General features: G+C 43.9%; 2 protein-coding genes across 2 annotated transcripts in view; one reads left to right on the plus strand and one right to left on the minus strand.

Moving 5' to 3' along the window:
- Positions 1–7,668, minus strand: cldn10a (claudin 10a). Its single transcript, XM_053416875.1, has 5 exons — positions 7,346–7,668; positions 2,862–3,106; positions 2,103–2,264; positions 1,913–1,994; positions 1–1,176 (listed from the first exon to the last, which is right to left on the minus strand). Exons 2-5 carry the CDS (start codon positions 3,079–3,081, stop codon positions 1,023–1,025), a joined length of 618 nt encoding a protein of 205 aa, XP_053272850.1. The 5' UTR covers positions 3,082–3,106; positions 7,346–7,668; the 3' UTR covers positions 1–1,022.
- Positions 6,345–22,465, plus strand: part of LOC128430810 (ATP-binding cassette sub-family C member 4) — an 18,014-nt gene continuing 1,893 nt past the window's right edge. The window contains exons 1-25 of the mRNA XM_053416873.1: positions 6,345–6,551; positions 7,412–7,522; positions 10,730–10,850; positions 11,045–11,269; positions 11,486–11,575; positions 12,531–12,694; positions 13,495–13,620; positions 14,518–14,767; positions 15,502–15,609; positions 15,720–15,809; positions 15,928–16,119; positions 16,953–17,047; positions 17,238–17,324; positions 18,008–18,104; positions 18,968–19,162; positions 19,506–19,643; positions 19,731–19,768; positions 19,852–19,955; positions 20,063–20,209; positions 20,340–20,419; positions 21,107–21,257; positions 21,361–21,480; positions 21,563–21,673; positions 21,801–21,901; positions 22,206–22,397. Coding sequence (XP_053272848.1) covers positions 6,442–6,551; positions 7,412–7,522; positions 10,730–10,850; positions 11,045–11,269; positions 11,486–11,575; positions 12,531–12,694; positions 13,495–13,620; positions 14,518–14,767; positions 15,502–15,609; positions 15,720–15,809; positions 15,928–16,119; positions 16,953–17,047; positions 17,238–17,324; positions 18,008–18,104; positions 18,968–19,162; positions 19,506–19,643; positions 19,731–19,768; positions 19,852–19,955; positions 20,063–20,209; positions 20,340–20,419; positions 21,107–21,257; positions 21,361–21,480; positions 21,563–21,673; positions 21,801–21,901; positions 22,206–22,397 — 3,243 coding nt within the window. The 5' untranslated portion in view covers positions 6,345–6,441. The remainder of the gene's footprint in view (positions 6,552–7,411; positions 7,523–10,729; positions 10,851–11,044; positions 11,270–11,485; positions 11,576–12,530; positions 12,695–13,494; positions 13,621–14,517; positions 14,768–15,501; positions 15,610–15,719; positions 15,810–15,927; positions 16,120–16,952; positions 17,048–17,237; positions 17,325–18,007; positions 18,105–18,967; positions 19,163–19,505; positions 19,644–19,730; positions 19,769–19,851; positions 19,956–20,062; positions 20,210–20,339; positions 20,420–21,106; positions 21,258–21,360; positions 21,481–21,562; positions 21,674–21,800; positions 21,902–22,205; positions 22,398–22,465) is intronic.

The raw sequence follows: 22,465 nt of genomic DNA on the forward strand, positions 1-22,465 counted from the left end.
TGCAGTTCCCTCTCCGGCCACTAGAAGGTAAAATCCCCACAATGAAACATTTAAGACATTAGAATTGTTTTTAAATGTTCCCAGATGATGCTAAAGTAAAACTACACAGAAATTATAAAATGTAAACGTTATGTGGTGAAGCACAATATATAACTAAACTCATTGTAACCTTGATTTACATTTAACTTCTGTGTCAATCAGGTTGAATTATTCTTTAAAAAAAAGGAAATATGGAGACAGTTGCTTTACATGTGTGTTTTAATGATCTCTGATAAGGAAGTCATGCAGACACAATACTAGCTTTATATCAGAGAGCGTCACCTGACACTTCTTCACGACTCTCTGCCAGCTCCCGGCTGCAGCCGCTGTAACTTAGCCTGAGGTCCCTGGTGATGGTAATTCCCAGGTGGAGACGGATGGCTGCTGTGAGGGAAACCTCCGGCCTCCAGCTCCGTCTCAGGTTAGACGGGATGTAGTGACCCTCAGATCCTGAGAAATATTAATGTTCCCTTTGAAGCGATCAGAGAAGATCCACTGCAATCACCGCTGATCAACTGAGAAAGTTTCAAATCTTTTAATTACTTCATTTGGTCACATTTGCAAAATGTTTAAGTTTACAGAACAAGTGTCTAATAATAAAAAATCATTGGAAAAGTTTGAGCTGCTATAAGTTATTTACAAACCCTTTTCTCCTCTAGTTATGATCAAATAAATGATTTAAAATCTACTTAACTGACTAAAGAATTATTAAATACAGATTTAAAGGGGAGGCCGGCTTGTTGAAGGTGACCTCAGAGTTTAGGAGCCAAATCAGATCCCCCCCCCTTCCCCCAAAAAATATAAAATATAAAATCATCTGATAAACTGTGAATGACACATTGCCAGGAAGGATTTCCCCAGAGTTCCTGCCCAAAGTTCCTAAAGTGAACATCCGTGCTTCACTGGTGAGTTTCTCGTGACCACAGAATATTGAAATAAATATCACCACCATCAATTTAACTGTAATTGAATAAAGTCCAATTTCACACGTAGGCGTTTCTTCCAAACTGCCTGGAAGGCTCCACTGTTTCCTTGTGCAGGCCGCTGGCTGTCGGGCCGCTGGCTGTTTTGCTGCACTTGTCGCGCGCTGTGGCCGGTGATACTGGTGATACTGGTCCTCTGTAGGAATATTCAGCTCTGCAAAAAAACAGGACTTTTGATTTAGAGCAGGAATAAAACACCATCTTTTGGGGGTTTTGCCTTTTATTACATTTGCTCATTGGTAAATATTGGGAATCATCAGAGTTTATTACAGCTCATCCTCTGGGGACAGAAACGTCTTGATAATCCATCAGGGACAGAGTTACATTTTAAAAGAGGCGGGACATGACAGTGATCTTTTCAAATCTTATTCTTTATCTTTCTTGCTTCATCCAGAATCTAAAGATATTCCGAGTTTTCTCAGCCTGTAGCTGCTCTCAGTCAAGGTGACTTTCCTTTCCTAAAGTCCTTATTGTAACAAAGGAAACATTGAGTCGTTAACTTATCAAAAGGACAATCACACAATTTGTCTTGTAGGTTAAACAATCACGAGACAAGATGTTGACAAAGATAAGTGGATGTTTTTCCAGCGTGGCTCTTTAAGTCATTATTTCAATTGCACTCGTTTGCAGCTCAGTGCAGTTTAGTTAAGTCCTTGATGCTGATGACAGATGTGGGATCACGTGTCGGAAACCAAGCTACTTGCCTCATAGTGAATCCTTCAGACAGCGAGAGGCAGAACACAAGTCCTCCCAGGATGCACAGCACGGATCCGGCCCAGCCGATGAAGAGAGCTGCCCCGAGCTCAAACCTGCAGGAAAGACACAGTTGAGACCGGACTATACTTTGTCTGATCTGCCGTCACAGAAACATCTGGGTCTTTAAGACTTACTTCTGAGCCACAAAGAAGGGATCAAAGAAGTCGCTTGTGACCCTGTGAGCGTATATGGAGCACGCCGTCATGCAGCACAGGCCTACGGAGGGAAAAAGAAGATTTCTACTTCAGGTTGGGCCTGAAATCCAAACGTGCTGATATTATGATGTAGCTTTGAGCTGTCCGATTCCTAAAAGGCAGATTTTACCGCCGAGGATGAAGTGGAAGCCCGATAGGACGGTCAGACGAGCTTTGGTCGTCTCTGAGCCCCCGATTTTCGTGCACTTCATTCCCACGAGAGCGAAGATGGCGCCAAAGAAACCCAGACACACGGCTGCGATCATCAGGCCCCGACACACCTGGATATACACTTCATGACAGAGGAGAGAGCTTGAACCAGCGGCTGCAAACATCTTTGATTTACACATGTGTGATATAAAGCAAAAGAAGAACGAGAATCTGGTATTACACAAGATAACAAAATAAATAATCACAGATGATGAAATCTGGTGACCCCTGGGATTTATTTGAGAATTACTGCTTTGAAAACCACAGATTTAAACATTATGAAGAAGGCCTTTAAGTTTGTGTCATACAGTGAAAAGCCTAAATAGAACATTAGTGCCATTAGATTTCCAATCCCTCAACACATTCTGAATTGTGCTCTTCTAAAGACTGATGGTGGCCTGTTTGTCCCGAGCAGGAAATGGGAAGTGATCACTGCATGACTGTGTGACTTTCTCAGATTGCTTCTTCTGGACACATTAGGACACCGATCGGCCTCTGATGGCCTTTAGCTTTAAAAGTGGCCGTTGTTTACGGCCTGGAGTCGGAGTCAGAAAGAGGAAAGATCGAGTTGCTAAATGCATTTGATTACAATGGTTGTCATTCATCCAGAAACAACAGGTATCCATCTTCAGTCAGATGGATTTTCACGAAAAGAAAGCAGCACAATCCCACAACTCACCATCCAGAGCCAGCATTGAAGGAAAGTCTTTGCAGTTTGACACGCCAGTGGAATCAGTGACGCAGGTTTTCCAGAGGTTGGACCAGAAGGTGGCTGTGGTAATAACCGTCCCATCCACGGAGGACACCTTCCAGTAGTCTGTCGGCAGGGTGGACGACACTAGGATCCATCCAGAGATGGTCAGGAGGAAGGCGACGATCTCTGTTACCATGTTGCCCATTTTCCCTCTGGCTCGGAGGTCCGGGCTGGGAGAGGATAGAAGTGTCAGGGAGGAGGTGGGAGGGTCGATGCCCGACAGGTACGTCAGCAGTGGCAGCTCTGCACAGTTCTGCTTCTCTTTTACCTGCTCAGCCAAGCATCTCAGTCCGGGAGCCAACACTTTTCAATGCACATCATTCACTGACACACAATCAGTTGTTGTGTTTTGTGTTTGTGGCGGTGGGAGGGTGAAGGGGCGCACACACACACACACACACACACACACACACACACACACACACACGGGTCATCACTCTGCACGGTGTCCATGGGGTCTGCAAGGAGATCTGCAGGAGCAGGAAGTCTTTAATTGAAAGGATCTGAAAAGTCTTTGACAGAAGAGGAAGACAAGATGGGAGAGATTGTGAATGAAAGACTGACGTGTGCACGTTTTCCACTTTTGTCCTCGGCACCGATGAGTGCAGCTTTTGCCAAAAGTTAGAATGCAGTTTGATTCTACCTGAACTGGAGTCACACTGCTACAGCGCTGTCAAGTGGCAGGAAGGAGGAACTGCTTGTGTTTAAATTTATTAAAGTCATTCGTGGTCCCCAGAGGATGAAACTCTGCTGGATTTGTCGATACTGAAGTTGGAGAACAAAGTGTGAATCCTTTCTTACAGTTAATTCTGTTCTTGTTCTCAGGGAACTTTTATCTATTTGGTTTTATCAGTGTTTCTGTTCTAAGTCAGAACACACACTTAGTGATTAGTTTGTTCATTAAGGATCACAGGAGTTATTTGGCTGTGAAGTAGCCGGAGCTAAAAATCACATTTAGTTGAGAGACAAGCTAATCAGAGACTCTACAGCAGCAGAGACAGAGAAAGACCCAAAACACTGTGGACACAATGAGGCCGGTGAGTGGGTAATAATTAATTCAATTCACAACCTTTATACTGACAGACTGGTTTCCCCCTTTTAGTAGAGATATTTTTCAAACAGGGACTAGATCTAATCTCTGTGGAGAATGAGGGATTGTGTCCAGAGGAAATCATTACCAGAGAGATTTTCAGAACCTTCCAGGTTGAGCCTTGCCTTCCCCCCGCTGACCCTGTACCTGGGCTCATAAAACCATCGTCAGCATTCCAGCAAATCTAGACAGGGTGTTTTACTGTTAACAGCAGCGAGAAGATGCTGAGAGCACTGCTCCGTAAATCCCTGGGTAGTTGAAGCCTGGATGTCATGTTCCTATGGCTGCTGTTGCTGAGTAAACTCAGAGGGGATCCTCATCCTGGCAGTCGGCTAATGACTGAGGCAGCTGGAGCCGGTTGATGTCTGTGTCAACCTGTTGATGAAACCCCATTAAGGCTGTGAATGTGATGATCTGGTGATTTGCCTCCTTGGCTTGGAAAACACCGCCTGGTCATGGCATCACAGCCGCTTTTGATTGACTGTGATGTGCATTATTTTAGTGGGAATAGATGGTTAATTAACTCTAAGATTCAGTTATTTCTGTCTCTTTATTTGTATAATGTAATAATTGTCTTCTTAAAAACACCTTTCTAGTATTCTTGTAAATGTTGTTTTCAATATGTCCCTCATACTTGTACAAACTAGGCAGCACTCTAAATTGCATTATGAATTGTTCAAAGTCTGTCTATGTCCTCCTGACCTCTCCTGTAACTTTTTATGTTTGCAATTTAAAAAATGAACTTTCCTCTGTCACGTGTTTCCTCTCTTATTCACACATGAAGACCGTTTCAATCAAACTGACGAATGTACAACACGTGGCAGCTTTTCACAGAACAATAACACATGCAGCATGGATCTTGACTGAAAGTTGAACAAAGGAAGCACTTCCTCTCTAGTTCTCTGTGGGAATAAGTGAGGAGAAAACAGGCCTCTCACTCTGCAGATTTAACATAGGAAATGTCAGTTGACCCCCCACAGTCAGATTCATGGTATTGGGCAGAGTTCAGCTGCCTGTAATAATCTCCTGCTGGCTTCTCCCCTTCAGCCCTGCTCCCCCTCGGTGCTGGCTAAACATCAACAGGAGGATAACGTGCAGGGCGAGAGGGCCAAAGACCATCCAGTGTGTTATCATTAGATTGGGATAATATTTCACCTTCTTAACATGTGACTGGATTTCTCTCAAACGTGCCTTGGACGAGGAGAAGAGAGGAGGAGGCTTCAGTTCTTTTATGTCATTTCATGAAACACGTGTGGTGTCGGAGGGCGTCTGTCATCGAACATTTATTTATAGTGAGTTATCACATGTCTCTGTATGTGTAAGAGATCAGAAAGACAAAAGCACAAAGAAAACTTGACAGGATGTTTTATGTTAAGACTAAAAAAAAAAGGTCCTAGTTTCAGGCCTGGAACTTTAGAATCCCTCTTATCACTCCAGTGTCGTAACATGAATGACTCAGTGACTATATTTCCAAACATGAGTGTGAGCATGTGAAATAATGCACTCACGCAGAAACGGGAAGCTGGAAATTTCGCTGAGTAACAGTGACAAGTTTACCAAAGGTCACATCCTCATACTCAATTTCACTTTGACACCGTTGGAACGTTTGAGTATTTGGTCAAATGTTTAACTTTGAGATAACCATCTTTTAGAGAATTGAATGGACGTGTACTGTAACTTTTTATTTTCTTCAATCTACTAACATGAAGGAGGCAGGATTTATAACCTGCACTGCAGTTAGCCACCAGGGGTAAATCAAGACACCTTGGCTTCATGTTGTGTCATTTATCTTTATTTCTGCGATTTGAACACATGTTATATATGTATGTATATCCCATAGAGGAAGGAGAGGTGAGAAAATGTTTAATTAATAACTGTAAATCTATGACCATTGTGTCATATTCCCCTGATGAACTGGATCCCTGTGGTTACACGTATTATTGATAATGAGACACACTTCAAGATATATGTATTTATTGTATTTGTATATATATTTGTTTCATTCTATATCTTGTGTGTAGTTTTTAATCCTATATTTATACACCCTGTTTGGTGTGTTGTCTACCTGCTGTAACACCTGACCTTCCCAGGGATCAATAAAGTACATTGAGCTTTGTCTTTTAGTATTTTCTCTTAATTTTTTATTTTTTTTTTTTGTTTACTTTCGTAACTTTCGTTTGCGCTTCCCGACCAGGACCAATACCGACGGTCCAAGAGGGCTGAGCCAATCAGGTGGGGAGAGCGGGTTCAGTCCCGGCCAATCGGGTATGAGGGGCGTGTCTCCAGCTCCAGCGGTGCCTCCACCTCGTGTGTTCTGAGAAAACACGTAACACACCTTGAAGGTTCCGACCTCCGGGTACCACCGATGTGAGAGACACCGCGACGCCGGGAGCAGCAGCCGAGAGACGGGCACAGATGGGAAGCGAGTCCGCTGCCACCGGAGGAGCCACCATGGAGAAAGTCGGCAAAGAAGCCAAGACCAACCCGATGGTGACGGCGGGTGTTTGGTCGAAGATGTTGTTCTGGTGAGTTCCTTGATCACGTTAGCTGGAGTTAGCGGGGGATTTAAAACCGGGAGAAACCCACCGACCCAAGGTGACCACTGCCCCCCCCAGACACACGGGCTGCGTGGGAACCGGCAAGAGCAACCAGCAGCTGGTTCCACACCGATCAACACGTGGAAACATCTGTATTCAGCCCCCGGGTTTATGTAATCTCAGTTTCCGGTTGAATCACCGACTCTGCCTGGTCAAGACTGACGATTGAGTTTTATAACGAGCACATGCGGCACCAGAACTTCCCCCTGCTCCAGAGCAACAACTAAGAAACACTCTGGTTCTATTCAAATGTGTGACGAGAGTTCCGATCTGAGAGGAACTCTAATTATAAATGAACTGTTAGAGGACAGATCAAAGAGAAACTTCAGTAAAAGTTCTATGAAGTCCACATGTGTGTTTCTAATAGTTCTATCAGGGCATCTTAACATGCAGCAGGGATGTTTGGATATGTGTTGGGTGCATGAGAGCCCCACGTGCATAACTGTGTTCATAGCTGCAGGTGAGATATGATGAGATGTAGAAATGTTAAACAAACGCAGGACAGATCCTCCACATCTACTGAATATCTTCTGTTTACAATGTTCATATCATCTCTGATGCATTTATATTGGGATGTTTCCTCACGTTTAGATCGCAGGTTTACTTATTATTACATTTATTGGCGCTATAACCCAGAAATAGGAAAATATCCCATCTCTGGGAATAATAAATGATTGTCTTACACTCCATGTATGCCAGTTATATTCTTATATCATAATTACCCATATTGACACGATGTCCTTCTCTCCGTCTTCTTCTCCAAACCTCCCTCCAACCTCCTCGTCCAGGTGGCTCAACCCTCTGTTCCGCACTGGGTACAAACGCAGGCTGGAGGAGCAGGACATGTTCCGAGTGATTCCAGAGGACAGTTCCGAGAACCTGGGTCAGGAAATGCAGAGGTATGGACCGGACTTATTTAAACTTCCCAGTCAGTTGGTACAGTTTGCACAGTTTCAGATATGCCCACTCAACTTATTGCAGTGTAAGTCCTGACTCGTCATAGATGAAAGATATTTGATTCCTTGTGGTTAAAGATATTTACATGATTGCTATATACATGGAGTTCTCATGACTGAACTCTGTGTTACAGAGCCCGAGTCAGAGGAGTTGTTGTTTATCAGGAGACTAAAGACGTGTCCTAATCAGTGGATATCTCAACCGGCAAACACAATGTAACACACAGTCACCAAACACAAATTCTTTGAAGATTAGCTCCCTTCAATTCACAGCACGTCCATGCAGTTGTCTGCAGAACAGCCGCTTCCATTACGAAAAACAAATCTGCCCTTATCTGTAAAGCAAGGCATCACAGCACTATGATGCAGAAGGAAATAACAATAAAAAAGCTACTGCAATTATTTTCTGTCGTATGTGAGAAGTGAAATATCAGATTGATGTTTGTGACTTATCTTATATTTACATCACTCTTTACAGATGTTATGGACTTTAAGGATTGTTTTCGTTGGAAGTTTCCTTTAAAACGTTTAGACCGAGCAGAGCCCTCATCCTTGAATCCCTTTCTGAATTTATGCGCTTGTCCTTGTCCTGGCCCAATTTCACAATATTAACATTTTCTACACAACTTAACAATAAGATCTTTAATTTGGTGTTTTGCACCGTTGGTGAATTTAGTCGCCGTGTGCAGCGCTCTCTGCCCCACTGCTCTCTCTCTCAGACAAACACTCACAACATTATGACCCACAAAACAGTTTGGTTAAAGTCCATCTATGTGAGAATAAAACCTTGCATGGAACTTGATGATCAGGGGAATGTTGGGTCCTGATGAAGATTCAGCCTTTGCCGAGTGTTTTCTAGTTCTCATTTGAAATTAGATTCATTCACTTTTCCAAAGTGTCCCAAGTCACAGGAAGCATCACCTTATATGTTGGTCTGGGGGCTTCAGCTTGGTGTTGAAGAAGTGGTTGAACTGGTTTGCTCCCACCACCTGCTGTGCTGCTGTTCTTCTCCTTTCAGATGGGATGGTTTTCAAGCCTTCAGGCCTCATGTGGTTCTCCTGAAGCTTCTGCTGCAGCTTCCCTCTGTATGACTCCTCTGTCTCGGTCGGACCTTTAATTCCCCCATGCAGGCTCTTCAGCTCAGCCCATCTCCACCTTTTAACACCCTAGCATTCCTATGGAGGAGATGCTGAGAGGGTCGAGTCTTACTTTGCTTTGGCCTCAGGGAGTTTGTAACCTCTGCATCTGAAGGGATGTGAAAAATAGATTGACTGCAAAGGCTGCTGCTCGCCCGGGCGACATTTCGTGTCAGAAATAGTTCTGTGTGGTTCTTTCCTCTTGCAATGTGATCGTATTATTTATATTTCTCTATTCATCAATGCGTCAGGGTGGTGAGGGGCTGGGGGCTTGTTTATTCATGCTTTAGAATGGCATCTCCATGAAACACTCAAAAGTAAAGGAGCGCTTGGAGAGTTCCTACCTCCTGCGTTAATGCTCAATCTCAGAAAGTGGGAGAAAGATCCTGGATCCATCATCGGACCAGCTCCAAAATGTAATGCGTTCTAACTGGAGTCTGCAGACAGCAATGAAAACACAACCTCCTTGGCCGAGGTAACTTTTTCTCAGCATCACTGTTCTCGCTAAAACGCAGCTTCCTCCTTCCTCTCGTTTACCACCCCGCCCCTGACCGTTGCTGCTCTTTCACTCGTTCATGTAACAAATTACCTATATTTGGAATAAAGCAGAACACATGAGTATAGTTTTTTCTCACCCCTGTTTTCATCAGAATACTTAGAAGCCCGAAGACACGTGACAACTTAAGTTATTATTTCCTTTTTTATTGGAAAACAAGAAGCAAACAAAAGGGGCCAGTGTCTTTGCTGGTTTCACACCACAAAGGTTAACCCTTGACACTCATCGACTACACTGGTGTAGATGTCTTATCTCTAAACTCTGTACAACCTTAGATAAAATGTTATGTAAGTCAGTAAACAGTAATAAACGATAAAAGTAAATTTGTAAAGGATATAAATTTATAAAGGATCTTGTAAATCTCCTGCAGCTGAATAAGGGACGGCCTGTGGCACCGTAGGCACCCGTCCAATCCCACATGGTCGGTTGATCTCTAAATGAAGCGGAAAGCAATTGTGTTACGTATGAAAAGTTGGTCAAAAGGCATCACAGGGATGTTTTATCTAATGGTGAACTAGCAGGAGTGGATTTTGGCACATTGCCTCTGGAATTTTGACCCTGAGGTGCAAACTTTGCTCTTACATAGGGAGAGCACAGTAGTTCTTTGCTCTCCCAATGTAGTTGAATAGAGCAAACACACAATTCCAACATTATGACTAAGCAAAATTTTATAAGTTTAACTTATAAATATGTTTACTTCACTAATAAAGAACAAGTGGAAAACATTGTCAGAGTAAATGTGTAACTCTGGAGCTGTTAACAGGAACAGACACAGACACTGGAGAGTGTGTTTCATGATATCAGTGTAAACTCTGGATCTATACATAGATATGCAGCGGTTGGGTCTTCCATGAAACACTTGTTGACTCATTGTTCCCTTTACAAATGAGACAGTTAAGTTTCCCACAGACCTTCCGATACGGGTTGTTTCATGTGTCTATCAGTGGTCGTGTAGTCGCTTATCATCATCCGTTAAATCAACCCTGAAATTTGACTTTATCTGTGGAACGAGCATGAAATCCTGTATTTGAGCGTCTCAGCTCAGTCTCCAGTTGAATAGCTTTTGGTTTCTCGGGTGTTGGAAAGAGCTGAGATAAGATTTCTTCTGGGTCACTCTTGAAAAGAGGAGTAAGCAGTCTGAGTGTTTCCCACATTTATGGAAACAATTCCTTCACTGAGCAGTTGTGAAGCTTGGGATCTTGAACATTGACTGAGTGCACTTAGTCTGGTGTGTTGTTATTTGATTTTGTTTTTACGTGTCAGTTATTTCATGACTGGATCCTTGATGCTGCCTCAGGAGGACCGGCAGCTTTTCCAAACTTCTCAGTTTCAGCGCCTCTAAAACTCCGGAGGGTTGTGGACCCCAGGCGTTGATACGTTCTCTGCTATTGAGTGAAAGGGAAACTTTTCTGTGATTCCGACTCCGCTTGAATCTTATGACTGGTTTTTACATGACAGATACTGGGACCATGAGATCCAGAAGGCCTCCAAAGAGATGCGGACTCCAAACCTCGGGAAAGCCATCATCCTTTGCCACTGGAAACCATACGCTCTGCTGGGACTCTTTACTGTGGTTGAGGTCAGTATTCAGCCTGTGAAGTGAAGCTTGGTCCGTCAGTGAGGGGATGTAGAGCCTGGTAGATGAGTTCAACTCAGGTTTCCCCCTTGACAGGAAACTCAACCTAAGCATAGAACTCACAATGATGAGTATTGTAGTTCTCATCAGTAATGAATCTTATTGTTTCTTGTACTTTCTGCTCTCCCACATCTCAGGAGATCATCAAAGTGACCCAGCCCATCCTCTTGGGGAAGATGATTCAGTACTTTGAGTTTTACGACCCAAACGACAGCCAGGCTTTTCACGACGCCCTCGGCTACGCAGCTGGTTTGTCTCTGTTCGCCATCATCCTGGCGGTGCTCCATCACTTCTACTTCTACCAGCTCCAGAGAGTGGGCAGTAAGATCCGAGTGGCCCTGTGTCACATGGTCTTCAAGAAGGTCAGCAGCTCCTTCTTGATGAATATTCAGTTCTGCTTGGTGTCATTGAGCGTGGCTCATTTTGCATATCAAGGGTACAAAGGGGCCTTCCTGTGCTTTTACTTTACTATGAAGATTTGTATTTAATGAACAGCTGAATGGTGGGATAGTGTTTGTGAGATTTAAGATGTAGATGTTGTTGTTGCTTCACTGATGATGATCCTGCTCTTTTTCCAGGCTCTGCGTCTCAACAACCATGCCATGGGGAAGACCACCACAGGCCAGATAGTCAACCTCCTTTCCAATGACGTCAACAAGTTTGATGATGTACGTGAACTTTGACAAGCACACAGGTTATTTTAGCTGCAGGGGCAAGGCAGTGCAAAATAGATGACTGACAATTTAGTGCATTCCTCTCCCTTCCTCCGTCATTCATTGAGGCCAAGGCAGTTACCTTTTTGCAAAAAAGTAATTACAACCTAAAGTGTAATCAGATAAATCAAAGATGAATAAATGGAGGGCTATGTGCCTCCTCTTTGCTGATCGGTGCATGTCTGAGAGCAGCTTGAGTGAGGACAAGGATTGTTATCTCTCCTCTGGATCTTACAGGGAGTCAATGCAGACAGGCTGATCGGAGTTATCTGATCTCTCTACCTCCTGTCAGAACTTGCTTTGCAGCATTTTGGATTAACTGGAGGCTTTTCACAGATTTATTGGGAGATCCTGATCATAAAGAATTACAATAATCCAGTCTACAGCTAACAAATCCATGGACTAGTTTCCCAGCATCCTTTGAGACAGGTATTTCTAATTTATAATATTCTGCAGGTGTCCTGGTGAAGTGTAAGGTTCCTAACAGCAAGTCAGCACCAATGAAGTGTTTAAATTCTTGGCCCGATTCAGTTGTGACTTGCTCTCCAAATTTTTTCAGAGAAACTTGCTGTGCTCTCTCAGCCTGAGTTCAGACTTGATTGGCCGTGAGCCTTTCTGGCCCCAGCCCCAGTTTGTCCTGTGGGGGTTTTGAGTTTCAGTTATATCAGTAGGTGAGAGCCTGCTGTGAAAACTCCTGAGCTGATAATTACCCAGTGCTGGATTGAAGCCTTTAGAAAGTTCCTGTTGAGCGACTCTGCCGCTCATACCGGTGTAATGCTCGTTGAAAGGGGATGAGACACCGGCCCCCAAGGAACACACTTTGATCGCTGTGCCTCCCATTTGTTGATAAATTGTGTCCTGCACCTCCATGTTCTTTTCTGGCTTGTTCATTGTACATTCTCTCCAACAGATGACCATCTTCTTGCACTTCCTTTGGGTTGGGCCCCTCCAGGCAGCTGTGGTTGTCGGGCTGCTGTGGGTGGAGATTGGTCCGTCGTGCTTGGCAGGCATGGTGGTCCTCTTGTTCCTGATGCCCATGCAGTCCCTGTTTGGAAGGTTCTTTTCGAAGTACAGGTAATTACAGCTCATCGACACTGGCGTCACCAAAAGTCTCTGATGAGAAGATACTGGTTTTCTTTTTGTTATTTAAATGTTTAGTCTGCCCTAAGTGAGTGCTGAGAATGATCTGGGCATTCAGCAGAGAGTCTGGAGGCTCCCACTTGGACATTCGTGTTCTCACATTCTGTCAAATGTCCGCAGGTTCTCCAGAGTTCAGTGCAGGTCTGACAGCAGCTCTTTCTAAAGCTAACCTAGGATTAGTGTCCAGCCCTCACAGGAGGAGCCGTATAACTGATGAATGGGTGATTACCCAACTAAAAGAATAAAGGAGGGATTAAAGGTTTTTTGATTATTTCTGCCTCTTTCCATTAAATGACGTGAAAACACTCATTTGAAATCAAATCAAAATCAAACATTGTTTCACAAATCACATGGTTACCAGCTGTTTTACATAATGGCTACATTCATGCCAACAGACTCCGGTTACATGTCTCCTGTTTCAGATTGCAGCCTTTGTACAAAGTCAATGAACCCATTGTGTCGTGCACAGGTTATACTGGACAGGGTTCAAGTAACAGGGTTGTAAACCTGCCTGAAGCCTTCGTTATGATTGACTCACAACACAAACAGCCTGGAGCTGTCAGGTTACAGGCTGCAGTGTCAAATCCAAAGGGATTTCACGTGTCTATAAATAGCCTGGAGAAGAAATAATTTCACATTAAAACTAAATATGAATGATATGAAGCTTCTGTTTGTGTTAGACTGTGTGCAACCTGCAGTAATTAGTCACTGTGAATGTTCTCCTCTCTCTAAAGGACTCTGACAGCATCACTGACCGACAGCAGAATCCGTATCATGAATGAAGTGGTGTCTGGAATGAGGATCATCAAAATGTACGCCTGGGAGAAACCATTTGCTGCTCTGGTCACTGAGGTCAGAAGGTAAAAACATCTCATCGTTTTAATACTCTGAAATGTTTGATAAAGGAATTTGAAAGTGCTCCAATTAAAAAATCTTTATCCAACTCTTTAACTCGTAGTTTGGATTACTAGTTACCGTGATCAGTTACAACATCTCTAGGGGTAAGACAACAAGCATCTTGGGCTTTTGAAGAGATAAACTTACAGTTTCTGGCTTCAATGCAAAAATGCATTCAGGCCGAGGATGTGTCCTTCAAGTCCTTTACACTGCTGCTGCTGGCTTGTTTACCTGGAAACCTACAGAAAGCCACGACGCAGTGGAGGAAGAAAAAAGGAACTTTCTATAAATGTTCTTTGTTTCGTCCTCATTGTGGTTTGTCTACATGTCGCTGCCATGGCAGAGGGAACAAACAGTTGTAAAGGGGGGGGGGTTGTTGCTGAAGTCCAGCAGTGTCAGCAGAAAGGAGCTTATGTGGCTCAAGGGTCGTTTTCTTGTTCTTTTTCTAAGAGACAAAGGGAAGCAAAGGGATATTTGTCTTGAGAGCAACGTTGAACCAGAACTGGTTATAAAACTGTCATGTGCCAGTGACAGCCAATGGTTGAAGGCGTTCCGTCCTCGGGTTTGTGTCGGGGTTGATTTCACTGTTGTTCTTCACTTGCTGAAGATGATGAAAAGTTTTATTCAGGTAATTCATTAATCAATGAAATGAAGACTTCCATTTAAATTAGTTTCTCTTCATTATTATGAGGACGTTTGGCTGCACAGGTTGGTCACCATCAGTCCATGCATGACGCAGCCTATTCCCACACACAGTCTGTTTCTACCTAAACACCTTCCCTTGTTATCAGTCCCACAGAAAACTCTGAGTGCTCGCAGACAAATCAGATTGATGTGATTGGTACAACTGTTGTTTTTAGGAAGGAGATCTCCACCATCCTGAGCAGCTCCTACCTGCGAGGTCTCAACATGGCTTCCTTCTTCTGCGCCAACAAGGTCATCCTCTTCTGCACCTTCACCGTCTACGTGCTCCTGGGAAACACCATGTCGGCCACGCGTGTGTTTGTGACGGTGTCGCTCTACACAGCCGTGCGGCTCAACGTCACACTCTTCTTCCCCGCTGCCATCGAGCGGCTGTTTGAGGCCCGTGTCAGCGTGCGCAGGATCCAGGTACTTTTTAACACAGCCTGACTGACATGGATGTTTGGGACCTGAAATCCATATTAGGCACTAAAACATGAAACTTCAATATATTAAATGACAGCAGGAATATATGGAATAAACGTTACATATATGAAAAACACCTTAAATACACCTTGCATATTTAAAATAAACCCTGAATATATGGATTAAACCTTAAATAAACATTGATTATATGGATTAAACCTTGAATTTCTGGAGTAAAACATTGGCAAATCTAGAATAAACCTTTGAATGTATAGAATGAACTTTCAATATATAAAATTAATATTATGATGAATGAAATATTTGAACACACGGAATGAAATCTGACAGAGAGAGAGGAAACCGAGCACACACATGCTCCTCTTTAGTTAAACTTCCCGTGTAATCGGTGACATGGTGTGGTCATGGACTTCCTCCCACGCCGTCGTTCTCCTAGCTCCTTTAATTCAGTCACAGGTTCATCAAGCAGATCAGAGTTGACAGCACGTGACTGCATTCAGATCTGCTGCTGATATAACCTGTTTGACTTATCTCTTATTCTCTGAGCCGCCTTATCACATGGCAACAGCTGTAATGTCTGGTTCTGTAAAGGCTCCATCTTCCGTCTCCTAAAGAATTGTAGCAGAAGCAAATGTCGTATGTGCTGCATAATGCATGTGGAGACAGTATTGGTAACAGTTGCACTGCATGACTCATGCTCTCTGTATTTTTTGGTCCAGGTGTTCTTGATGCTCGGTGAGATCGAGAGAAGCAGCGTTGCTCTGCCACAGCAGAAGACCAAGGACGCATCTGTTGAAATCCAGGATCTGTTCTGCTACTGGGACAAGGTCACATAGTTTGTTCTCACTAGTTCACATACTCGCAATAGTTGTGTTTATTTCCTTTATGGACATTGGCTCCTGGGTTAATGTTTGAATCTGTTTTGTTCCTCCTACAGAGTCTGGATTCTCCATCTCTGCAGAACGTCTCTTTCAATCTGAAGTCAAATCAGCTGTTGGCTGTAATCGGACCAGTAGGAGCTGGAAAGGTCAGTTATCAGGTCATGTCATGGTTTCAGGCAGAGGGGAGTCACGGTGGTGACTTGGAGGAAAGTGATGGAGTTTGAGTATATTAACTCATGTGTTTCCTCTTCGTGTCTCATTCAGTCGTCCCTGCTGTGCTCCATCCTGGGAGAGCTGCCCGTTGAAAAGGGTTTGCTGAAGGTCAACGGTAAGCTGACGTACGCCTCCCAGCAGCCCTGGGTGTTTCCTGGAACCATCCGCAGCAACATCCTGTTTGGGAAAGAGATAAACCCGCAGAAGTATGAGCGAGTCCTGAAGGCCTGCGCTCTTAAGAGGGTGAGACACGGTTTGTTTATTGTCTTCGAATCGATGAAGAATTGACTCATACATAGAAATAAAAAGGTTCTAATAGGATTTCACACTTCAGAGAAATGACAGATGGTTGAACAAATAACACAAGAGATATAAATACAGAACATCTGGTGTCCAGAGGGAGAGTTTTTAATTACAAACACGAGACACCACAGAATATAGATAAGACATGTTTGTAAAAGCCGTCTCATTGTGCAACAGTAGTGACAACGTCAACACATAGCAGCGTGTTAAATGAGATAAGATAAAGTCAAGGGTTTCCATCAAATTCGTTCATTGCAGCCATAAACAGTCGTGAATCAGTGGGTGAAAAGTTACAAACACAGAGAGAGGTGTGAGATCTGATGCTCTGGTAACGTTTTCTGGTTCAGATGTGGGAAACGTTCTTTCTCACAGTTCATCGTGCTTTTATGGATAATTAAAGTTCCTCCTGCACAGCTGGATCAAACGGTTCACAAGTAACTCATTGACTGAATTTATGTTGAGCAACTAACATGAACCGTCACGTGTGCCGTCATAACATGGGCCTTTATCAGCAACAACATTCTCATCATGGTATCAATACTGTCTACATATACATATTGATATAAATATTCTGAGCATAAGATACTTACACTTCTCTCTTCTTCATGTACGTGACACTTTCTCCTGCAGATGTTAATCAAAGTCGTGCCTTTTATTTTCTGTGGTTACACTTTTGAGACGTGTTCCTCAACGAGCACCACTGTCTCACGTGTTCACAGCTACAGAAGTTCAGAAAGATAACTCCTCTGTTTCTGTGCTGTTCTGATGTGCAGGACCTGGAGCTGCTTCCAGACGGAGACTTGACTCTGATCGGAGACCGAGGAGCCACGCTCAGCGGGGGGCAGAAGGCTCGGGTCAACCTGGCGAGGTAAGAGAACGGTCACCTGGAGGTCTGACCAATGAGACCTCTTTTTGATTCACTTACAGAAAGGTCTGCTCCAGTGTTTCATTGGCTGTGTTGTTCAGGGGAGCCTTGTTTTCCAGTCCGTACGCTTGTTGTAATCACTGTGACTGAAATGTCCCAGGTTGTGAGTCGCTGATAGAAGGTTTGTTTTCAGGGCCGTGTATCAGGAGGCGGATGTTTACCTCCTGGACGATCCGTTAAGTGCTGTGGATGCTGAGGTCGGGAGACACCTCTTTGAACAGTGAGTGACCTCAGAAGTAAACTCTGTGTTTTCAGGAATAAACTCCTCTTTTCTCCAGGCTAACATTCCGAAGGGGGTGTATCTGCAGGGTTACTGTTTATGTTTTTAGCTTTTTAGTTTACACTGAGTGATATCAGCCGTGGTTCAGCCTCGATGTTAGTGTTGCATCTCAAGTGAGTCCGAGCTGAAGGAAAGTTTTAAGATCTGAGCCAGGAAGAGGTGCGGTGCTGCCGGGCTCAGACAATTCAACTTGGTCCCTTTCTTCCTGTCACTGTTCCTCTGGATACACAGCCCGTTGAATAACAGCCGTAAAGGACTTGAAAGGTTCACTGAGTTTTGTGAGGGTTTTTTATGCTCTTTCATGTTTCCAGGTTTAACATTTGTCCTGTGTTTGTAAAATGATATCTCCAGATATCTCCTCTGGGGAATTTCTTTAAATTTTAAAAATGTAGCTGCTTTCAGATATGAACTGAACACTGCAGAACATCCGGACATTCTCCAGAGGAAACACATTTATTTTGTGAGTGAGAGCCTCTGGACCTTCTGCAGCCAGCCCCCCGAGTAAAAGCTCCAGAGAGAGACTGGACCAACAAATGCTTGTAGACTGAAACTGTACTGATGCTGAGACATGCAACCACAGGTGTGTAGTTCTGACATCATCTTCCTCTGTGTCCATGAATCAGGTGCATCTGTGGCCTGCTGAAGAACAAGCCCCGGATCCTGGTCACCCACCAGCTGCAGTACCTTCAGAAAGCTGATGAGATCCTGGTCCTCAAGGAGGTTTGTGTTCATTTGTGTATTAACAGTTAAACAATAAAATAAAGACTTTACACTTAGATCACATGAATACATTTTTAGTTTAGAATATTCCACAATAATCAAATGTCAACAGCTGGTACAATTTTTTAAATTATTTTGGCTTTACAACTTATTTGCTTTTATAGAAGATTCTCTCTCTCCAACAGCTGCGTCAGGGTCTTTATTCAGGTCTGTTTCCGGGGGAACTTCTTTGTTGTAACACCTGTCAGTGTAACCTCACCTGCTGCATAAAGTCTCATCCTTCCTGTGACTGTCTTATCCCCCCCGACCACCTTTATAAAGTTGTTTTTCCATTTAGCTGATCCCTCCTCTGTTGTTGTCATCCTGAAGCCTGAACTCATGAAACATCCTCACAATCTCTTATCATTGTCTTTAGTAACTAGTACAACATTACAACTATTAAGATTTAAATTGTATATCTCCTCAGCATTTGCTTTATTAGGCATCTGGACTTGTTTTAAGACTTTTCCGTCATTCCAGATGTTTCTTTTCTCTGGCAAGATGGTCTTGAACTTTTGTTTGGACTTAATGGAGCTTTCTTACAGCGCCATCCTCAGGTCAATTGGTGACATTTCACATGTTTCATTAAGATATAAATGGGCAGGGTTTTTATTTATTCCAGGAAAATAAAACCCTTACTGCTTTTAGGATTTCCTTACTTTTACCCACAGGACAAATACAGAACTTTTAGTAGAGAAGTCACCAAAATAACAGACATTACACCTTGTAAATGTTCTCAGGAGGTTTTTAGTGTGTTCTTACTGTGTGTTCTTACTGTGTGTTCTTACTGTGTGTGTGTGTGTGTGTGTGTGTGTGTGTGTCAGGGTTTCATGGTGGCCAAAGGGACGTACACAGAGCTGCAGCAGTCTGGAGTGGACTTCACCTCCCTGCTGAATAATGAGGAGGAGGAGCAGCAGGCTCCTGTAGACGTCCGCAGCAGGATCAGAACTCTGTCCCAGAACTCTGCGCTCTCTCGCACCTCCTCTATGCATTCGGTCAAAGATGTCGACCAGTTACCGGTTCGTTACATCGTCCCTTCTCTAGAAATATACTGCGTTTGTATGTCCAGAGCATGGCTGTGTTTGACGGTTTATTATGGAGATAAAGTCATGGAAGGAATTTCATGGCAGTCATTGCTCTGTAATGATCCGGAAACCATACAACCCGCACAGAGAAGAGTTGTGGCTGATTAAAACGTCCACATATGTTTTACTGTCCTCTGGATTCAGGATTCAGAACAAACTCTTCTTCTTTCTGTGACGACTACAAACCTTCCTTCATGGGACCTGTCTTGTAAAACACTTGTGTCATCTCTGGAACTGTGCACGTTGATCACGATGTTTGTCCAAATCCTCCCTACAGGCCGAGACTGTGCAGACCATGGCAGAGGAGAGTCGATCTCAGGGAACCATTGCAGTGAGCCTGTACGTCAAATATCTTAAAGCTGGAGCCCACACCTTGTTTATAGTTTTCATCCTAGGGATCAACGTTTTGGCTCAGGTACAGTTTTATTTCACCTCGTACATGTTTGTGCAGGTTGTTATTTAATGTAGCTGTGCACATAAAACCACTGCCTGTGTCTCCTAGGTGGCGTACATTATGCAGGACTGGTGGCTGGCATACTGGTCAGTATACACACAAACATCTCACAAGTCCTTTCAGGCAGTTTCTTTGCACTTGTTTAATTTGCAGCATTTCTTCTGATCAGGGCTGACATGCAAGAGAATCTCAACGCTAACAGCACGATGATCGTAAACGGACAGAACATCACGGCAGAGCTGGACATCAACTTCTACCTGGGCGTTTATGCAGGTAAAGAACAACGTGTTGCTCTTCACTGGGCTCGACATGTGTCCTGCTCTGTGGCCGCTGTGGGATTCCTCAGTGAGTTGAAGGGCAACGTGCTGCTGTGTTCACAGGTCTGACTGCAGCCACCATCATCCTCGGCTTCGCCAGGAACATCTTCATGTTCAACGTGCTGGTGAGGTGTGCCCAGGCTCTGCACGACCAAATGTTCAAGTCCATACTCCGAGCGCCTGTACGCTTCTTTGACACGAATCCCATCGGTGAGTGAAGCACGTCGTTAAATTTAAAATACTAACTTTTCTGTTCTCACTCTAATGATGGGCCTTGCTTTTCCTCTGTCACATCATTTGTGCGTTTCTCATGTCTTGGATGTTTGACTTGTGTCCTCAGGAAGAGTTCTGAACAGGTTTACAAAGGACATGGGTCAGCTGGACTCCAACATGCCCTGGACTTTTGTGGATTTTACTCAGGTGAGGACAGTCTTCATCGCAATGTCTTCTCTCCTGTTAAAGTATTTTTACACTTCTCGAGGCCGATTCTTTGATTTATATGTGGCCGCCACAACAATAAGCACAGTGACCACCAGTGGCTGGAGGCGGTAAGTCAGTCTGATACGATTTGTCAAGAACTCCTCGAGGGAATTTCTTTAACTTTAAGTTCAGTTGTACTCAAGGAAAGGGTCATGTTGATTATAAGACACAGTTTGTGCCTTCAAAGAATTTATTCAAACTTTCATCATTGGTCACTTGGACTCAAAGATGAACTGATAAGATTTCACTGGTCAAAGGTCACAGTGACTTCATTCAGAATTCTGTAAATTGCAAATGTTGAAACGTTGATTCTAGTTATTTTTTCTTCAAATCATTCAAATCTTTCATGGTAAAACTCATTAAGTGCTCATTATTCACTGAGCCCCCACCTCATGGTTTAAAAACCCCAAAGTGACATTACATGAACATATTCATTTGATCATAAGCAGTTCGAGTGTCGGTGGTTCTGACTCGTGTGCTGCTCTCTCTGCCGCCCTCTGCTGGACGCCTCCTGTGGCATGTTAGCACAAGAGAATGGCAGAAAGACGACCATGAAATGCAGAAATGCTTCATGTCTCTAATATTTCAGTGACTTCATGTGAATGATTGTGTTTCTTCTCGGATCAGGTGTTCTTGCAGATTCTCGGGGTGATCGGTGTGGCGGTAGCGGTGCTCCCCTGGATCCTCATCCCTGTGGTGCCCCTGCTGATCGTCTTCCTCTACCTCCGCCGCTACTTCCTGCAGACCTCCAGAGACATCAAACGCCTTGAGGCCACCAGTGAGTGTCCCACAATGCAACAGTGTGTGCAGCACAGCTCAAAAACCTCTTTAGTTTCCACCTAAACTATAAACTCAGGCTCCCTCTGTTGTCTGTCCTGCAGCTCGGAGTCCCGTCTTCTCCCATCTGTCCTCGTCTCTCAATGGTCTATGGACGATCCGAGCCTTTGGAGCTGAGCAGAGGTTCCAGGATCTGTTTGACGCCCATCAGGACCTCCACTCAGGTTTCCCTCAACACTTTTCATCAGTGAGAAGCTCTCGTGTCTGTCCAGCGTCTGTAACGTATCTATCGATCATCCTGAACAGAGTCCTGGTTCCTGTTCCTGACCATCTCTCGCTGGTTCGCTGTCCGTCTCGATGGCATTTGCTCCATCTTTGTTATCATGGTCCTGTTTGGCTGCCTGCTGCTCAGAGACCGTAAGGCACATTTCTTACCTTCTGACACTAAACAGTGGTTTCGTAGTGTCATCCACCAAAGGCCTAATGTGGGCTAATGTGCAGATGTGGACTGAATAGAAATAAAAAGTGATTTCCTTCGTCATAGAGCTGGACGCTGGCTCTGTGGGATTGGTTCTGACGTACTCGGTCACACTGATCGGCATGTTCCAGTGGGGGATCAGGCAGAGTACAGAGGTGGAGAACATGGTAAGATATTCACTTTCCTTTCTTTTTATTTAGGGGAGATACTTAAAACATGTATAAATTAGATTTATTGAGTTGAATGTGTCTGACATGAGAGAAGATGTGTATTTTATGGACCCTCCCACCAGCAGAGAGTATTGGAGGAGAGACAGTTCGGATTGAGCTGAAGTGCAAATATGTACACATGCATATGTATGAACATAGTATGTATGTCTATTTGTATTATTCTAACGACAGCAGTGTTTGATGTCCTGGTTACTTGCTTCAGTCTAAGTTTTCATGTCATGTGACCTATTCCTGTCTTCAGATGACGTCAGTGGAGAGAGCAATGGAGTACACTGAACTGGAGAGTGAAGCACCCTGGGAAACCGAGAAGCGCCCTCCTCCTGATTGGCCGCAAAAAGGGCTGGTGACCTTTGACCAGGTCAGCTTCTCCTATGGCGGCGACGGACCGAAGGTGCTGCAGGACCTGAAAGTGATGTTCAGACCCAAAGAGAAGGTCTGACACGTTGGTCATCAAATGGAGATTTTACATGAGATTTCTTTATTTAATCTTAAAGCTAAGCT

This window comes from Pleuronectes platessa, chromosome 24, assembly GCF_947347685.1.
Source record: "Pleuronectes platessa chromosome 24, fPlePla1.1, whole genome shotgun sequence".
Taxonomy (NCBI): Eukaryota; Metazoa; Chordata; class Actinopteri; order Pleuronectiformes; family Pleuronectidae; genus Pleuronectes; species Pleuronectes platessa.

Excerpts from the sequence above, each read along its gene's own strand:
- cldn10a (XM_053416875.1), bottom strand. The coding sequence starts at position 3,081 with ATGGGCAACATGGTAACAGAGATCGTCGCCTTCCTCCTGACCATCTCT. Across the intron at positions 2,265-2,861 it reads TTCAATGCTGGCTCTGGATG|TGTATATCCAGGTGTGTCGG; the intron begins GTGAGTTGTGGG and ends TCTGTCATGAAG. Across the intron at positions 1,177-1,912 it reads CCCTTCTTTGTGGCTCAGAA|AGCTGAATATTCCTACAGAG; the intron begins GTAAGTCTTAAA and ends GTTTTTTTGCAG.